Raw genomic sequence first — 6123 nt, 5'->3', positions numbered from 1 at the left:
TGGTGGACATTTCTAACAGGAAATACTACACAGAAAAATACATATTTAAAGATATTAAGATGCTCTGTTTTCTTTGATATAACTTTTACATGTTATTTCATGGTGATTTATAGCTATTTTAGCAGATATATGAAATACTGCGATTTTCATAGAAAAAAATTTAATTTCAAAATAATGGCATCGTTTTCCATGATAAGATACTAGCTTCTGTTTTTTCAGAAAATTTCACAATATGCTCTTGATTATTAAAGCATACTGTTTTTTATTAGAGTCACCCAAAAGGATGTTTTCCTTCATGTGATGATTAACAACTAAGAACAATTGATGAAACATGCTGACAATTACTGATAATCACTAAGAAGTGGCTCTGAAAGTCACAAGCCTGTCTTCTTGCAGAGCATGTAACAGGTGTTCCCACTCCCTGTGTCCTTTGTATACACATTCATTCTGTATTCAAATCACAGAAGCAAGAGGCAAGGTAGGGTCTGGTACCTCACTGCTGATTTCCCTGGCAAATAAACCAGCAGCTGCTGGTCCATGAACCAAGTTACCGCCAGGACCAGGGCACTGTGTGCATGGAACAGGATGCATTCATGGAACCCTTCAGCAGCACGGCTGGGGTCCTTCGGTGCAAGATATACCTCCTTCTCTTAGGTAAGGCACTGCATAAAGTGCATTTCAACTACTTTTTTTAAAAATTGTGAGCATAAGGTAAATATTTGCTCTTGGCTGTAGATTCACTCAGATAATTGAAGGACAGCACAGAACCTTTTAACAATAACACAGTTTGTTCCAGCAAAGAAACAGGATCATTTAGGAGAAAGGAAGTTCAATCAATAGATGGTTATTGTTTTCTGAAGACAACAATTATTGTCAATAGCACTCATTAAGAAAATTAAGATATTCTAAAAACTTAAATGTGTTCCTTTTTTTTATAGAGTTTATATATAGGTTCAATACTCTTTAATGCATTCTACTTTGGCAAACATTCTTATAGGTCATGAATTTGTTACCACTTACCGGGAAACTTAGAACAATTTATGAACATAGTTTCTGGCTGTTTTAATTAAAGATATTGTGGTAAACTGTTAACTCCAGCTATTTTTACCTAATTTATGAAATGTGGGGGAAAAGTTAGATTCCAAACTGATAACAAAAAATATACACAATAGGGAGAAATGTGTTTAAAAGTATTATTTCTCCAAAATACCTTTAGTCTTTCTCTTTGCCCAATATTTAATTCAATTAATTTTCCCCCTCTACTTTGTCTCTCCCTCATTCTCCTCTTTATCCTTAGAATTTAAAGGAGCCCACTGTGTCTATGTCATAATTTCCCCAGACGTTCTTTTTCCATTCTTCCTATATCAGCTTTAAAAATCAAGTTAAAAGAATGAGTCAGTTTCTTATTTTGTTTATATCCAACAGACAGGAATTCAAAAAAACCTTTTATTCCTTAAATTTTAAGAACAAATTAGCTAAACAGCCACTTAAGTTTTTAACCTTCATCAGTATTTAGAGCTTGCACTTACTGGTATTTTATGGCTTAGTCTTCATAGTACCTGTGATTATTTACATTTATACCTAATGTTGTTCATACTCCATGTACTTGAAATGTACAGTTTGTTAATTTTTTAAATGTTTGAGTTTCCCATAATTGTGATTGTTTTTCCATTACATTGTTGCAATTACCATAGCTGACTTTTTGTCTTTGTGCATTTTTCTGGGCTTCAAAAGTATCGTTTGTGGCAGTGCCATGCTTAATTTTTTACAACAGGACTGCTGTCATTTCTAAGTACTTTTTTACAACTGGCTTTAGGAAGCACTGAGAGTCAATTCATTTGAAGGATTCTACCAAACTAAAATTAAACATAATTTCGAGAAATAGCATGTCCATAAGTAGCTAAAGCAGTTATTATCCCTTAAGACTTTCACAAATTTAATCTTCCCCACTGGTAGTGAGTTGTAAAGACCATGGGTAACTTGGAATTTTTTTTTTGTATTTTTTTTCTTTTTTTTTTATTTTCTGTAGTTGTTATATTTTATTTTCCAAGTAATACTGATTAAAAATATTTACACACCTACTTTTAAGTCCACAGTTTAGCACTCTTATTTGTATGGCTTTAGAAGTTATAGCACAAGATCTTTACATTAAGGATTGGGGGAAAAGATTCATTCAAAACAAAGCCTGATATATTATATACATGTTTTTCTCTGTACTTTATTTTAAATACATTAATTTTTTAAATGATGCTCATCTTGTTTTCATCTGGTGGTAAAATACTAGTGCAACTTTTCATCAAAATAAAGTTTACCACAGATATAAATGAATTTTCCCAATTGAAAATGGCCCTTCAGCTGCCATTAAATGAAATTTCTCAACCTATGTGAAAAAGAATTGGTAGCTGTCATTATAAGAAAAAAAAAATAAAGTACTACAGCATCACCTACACTGCTTACAACACAAATTTTGAAAGAACTAGAGATGCTTTATAGAAGTTTAGTTGGTTTTGAAAAGGCACATGGGTGTGTGTTTTTTGTATTTTGAAATACTAAGTTATCAGTTCGTTTTTTCTTTTTTAAAAGTCGTAGCTATTTGAAGCCCCAAATGTAGTTTGTATAGTCTATTCAAAGTACATCATCATAATTTCTATTTTCTCTAAAGATACAAGAGTTTATTTACAGTCAACAATAGCTGTGTTGTGCTTGCTAATATCAGACTTGGCAATGGGGAAGTAAATGCCAACTATTTTGAGCTACAGTAGAGGTCACTTTGTGGAGTCTGATGTTTATATTCAATACAGTGAAACTGGTCTATAGAGTCTTTTGTTGCTGGACTATAGATAATTTCACAATATGAGGTCGTGTTCTTTAACACTGGACATTCCTTTATCATGCCTTTGTTTTATAGTTTAAGGGAATCTCTGAAGGGGAGAGTTTTGCTATAATTTTGTATGTCAGATTATTAATGATATTATCAATGTTCTTCAAAACAGTATAGTGCCTCAGATATAAAAAATCAAGAGTTTTCTTTTCTCAAAAGTATTAACCTAATAATAAAATTGAATTTTCACTTAAGTACAAATATTTGAAATGTCAAATTAAAATTTCATCAATTTTCATATCATTTATTTTCAAAAAGTTTATTTATTCTTACAGAGGTTGACTTTCTAAAATCCACATAGTTCAGTCATTTACATTTCCTTATACAATGAGAAAAGAACACTTGAAAACTTATGAAGATGAAGCTAATTTTTTTAAGTTAGTAAACTATTGTTTGGACAGCATAAGTTCATCACATCTATAGGGGGAAGTTCAGCAATGGCTAAAGAGTATGTGCTCCTAAAGTGGAGCAGAAGCATGCAATTATCTGTTTATTCTGCAAAGTTCATTACAAGGAAGGGTTACATCATATCAATAGGCTCATGTATTTCCTACAAATTAAAAAGATGTTAGTGGCTGATATAAAAAAATTTATAAAGAAAATTTCATCCCTCACTGATACTCATAACTTTCTACCTATAATTTATCTGATGAAAATGGTGTAGGCAATCTAAGCAAACAGCAATTGTGACAGCTATGTTCTCTCTCACTGGCATACATATACTTGAAAAAGCACACATGATTTCATGTCAAGAAAAAAGTTAAATGACATGACTTCACATCATTTGGTATGATAAGCATTGAATATATTCAGAGATATTATTGATGGTAATATATTATTTAAGGTACTATTCCATGATGTCTGTTATTTCCAAAATAGACCAAAGAACCAGTTCACTCCCCTTAATGATTACTGTACGTGCCATATTTTCCTAGACTGCAATGTTTGTGTCATATTCAGTATTTTAATAAATAAAATTTATTTCTGTAACTTTAGTCATAGACTTTCCAGTCCGCTTTAGATTCAGCTTTCTGAGTCAAGATCCACCTACATTTCTGTTCCAGTCATGCTCGCACGTAATAAAGTGTTTCCCAGTCATTTTCAGAACATTACAATCTCAGTTAATCTTTTTTCAACTCAAACCGCACAAAAAAGTAGATTAAAAAGGGTGCTTCCTCTTTTCAAAAAAAAAAAGTAAAAAGTAAACAAGGACTTCTGCAATGACTTCCCCAAATGCCAAGAACGGATTGGCCAGGATTGCACTCAGGCCATCTCCAGCTACAGCGCAGTCTACCAGCAGTTTCTAAGCTGAGGTGTGAAATGTATTAAATAGACCAATAAATCAGTGACCAAATTGCTCACTGTCAGAGGCAACTACCGAGCTTTTTATCAGCAGCCATGCCGCTTTTTCCAATGTGTTCACAAGGCAATGATGTGGCTTCCCACCATCCCCCTTGATTCCTTGGCAAAAAAACACAGAACTGCCACTTTATTAGAAGATATCCTTGGTGACTCAGTGCTAAAGAACCCACCTGCCAAGGCAAGAGTTTCGGGTTCAGTCCCCAGGACAGGAACATCCCCTGGAGGAGGAAATGGCAAATCGTTCTAGTATTCTTGCCTGGGAAATCCCATGGACAGAGGAGTGTGGCAGGAACAATGCATGCAGTCACAAAGAGTCTGACATGACTTAGTGACTAAACAAAGGGATTGACAACTTATTAAGTAGACTTAAATCTGAGATTGAATACTTCAAAATTCTTTGGGCCCTCTCTTACTTAAATATGGGCCCTTCCCCTTCAAATGTAGGGTGGCTGCTACCATGAGAAAGGCATCTTAGGATGTTGAGAACATAACCATAAGATGAGGCCTTGGACCTCATCTAATATAACCTTCTTTTCACACAAAAGAAAACTGAGTCACAGAATTAAAATGACTTATCTAAGGTAAGTCATCTAACTAATCACCATTTTATCCCAAGTATGTATTCAACACCTCAAACTTTAGTGGACTTTTAACTTTATTAAAGTAGCAAATTCAAAAATCTCTCTGAAACCTTAGAGAATAGGTTCCTAAAAGCTCTTATTTCCAGGCAGTTTACAAGTGATTAATTTAAGAATGTGTGGACAGGGGAGTCCAAGATCAAGAATGAACCGTGAAACCCACAGGAATATTTTTGTATTCACTGAAGTAAAAAAAAAAAAAGGAAACAGCAACACAATAAATACAGAGAAAATTACATTTTGCATATCTTAAGTTAGTAATAATGGGCAAACTAGTTTTTATTTATTTCTTGCCAGGAACTTGTCAGGCACTTCCTATCGCCAATTACATTGAAAGTCATGAAAATACATGCTGTTTCATGCGATATCACAGGTACTAAGAATAATAATTTCCTGTGCAGGACCCCCACCCAGATGCCCAATGTCTTTCTATATCTATGGCTTCAAGAGCTTCACTCCCTTCTCACTATCACTGCTTCACATATCTCAGACATCACGAGTGTTAAGTCCTAGATTTACTCTCTCAACTTCATTTATCTCTTATGATTTCCTTTCCTGCAATCCACTATATCTCCTCTTTACAGCTCTCAGCAACCAGTTCCTTCTTTTTCTAATGATTCAAATTAAAAACAACTACAAATTTAACATTCTTGCACTTGTCAGAAAAGAAAATAGAAGTAAATGCTCATACCTTTGTAACTCATTTGTAATGGACCAAATCATTAAAATGAAATGTGCAGATACAACACATTGTCAGGAAAAAAAAAAATTACAAGTCAATCACAAATATACACAGAGGCCAAGGAGTCTGTAAGACACACATTTATTTTCCCCAGACAGTCACCTAATTTTCAGTCCATATAGTCAGTTTCAACTGTGTATCTTCTCCCTGTAACCTCCTCCATCCTTCTTTGTTCTTTCTCCTCTTCAGTTCTTTGCTCTGACTTCCCTGCTAGCCCCAGGGTCTCACTCTTCACTGGGGCTGCTGCTGCTAAGTCAATTCAGTCGTGTCCGACTCTGTGCGACCCCATAGACGGCAGCCCACCAGGCTCCCCCGTCCCTGGGATTCTCCAGGCAAGAACACTGGAGTGGGTTGCCATTTCCTTCTCCAATGCATGAAAGTGAAAAGTGAAAGTGAAGTTGCTCAGTTGTGTCCGACTCTTAGCAACCCATGGACTGCAGCCTACCAGGCTCCTCCGTCCATTGGATTTTCCAGGCAAGAGTTCACTAACAGCTACCCAA

The 6123-nt window shown here is 34.8% G+C and overlaps 1 protein-coding gene across 7 annotated transcripts in view; it reads left to right on the top strand.

The window, feature by feature from the left end:
* The first annotated feature begins 444 nt into the window (after positions 1-444).
* Positions 445-6123, top strand: part of HEPACAM2 (HEPACAM family member 2) — a 60461-nt gene continuing 54782 nt past the window's right edge. For 6 of the 7 annotated variants that reach the window (XR_006334832.1, XR_006334831.1, XM_043871666.1 and 3 more), the window contains exon 1: positions 477-654. Coding sequence is in view for 5 of the 7 variants with exons in the window: in XM_043871666.1 (XP_043727601.1) it covers positions 576-654 (79 nt within the window). In the remaining 2 variants the exon portion in view is untranslated. Of the gene's footprint in view, positions 655-6123 lie in introns of all 7 variants that reach the window. The other variant, XM_043871665.1, reaches the window with a different exon arrangement.

This window comes from Cervus elaphus, chromosome 18 (assembly GCF_910594005.1).
Source record: "Cervus elaphus chromosome 18, mCerEla1.1, whole genome shotgun sequence".
Lineage (NCBI taxonomy): Eukaryota > Metazoa > Chordata > Mammalia > Artiodactyla > Cervidae > Cervus > Cervus elaphus.
The sequence above is the reverse complement of the archived record's forward strand: the minus strand, read 5'-3'. Positions and strand labels throughout refer to the sequence as shown.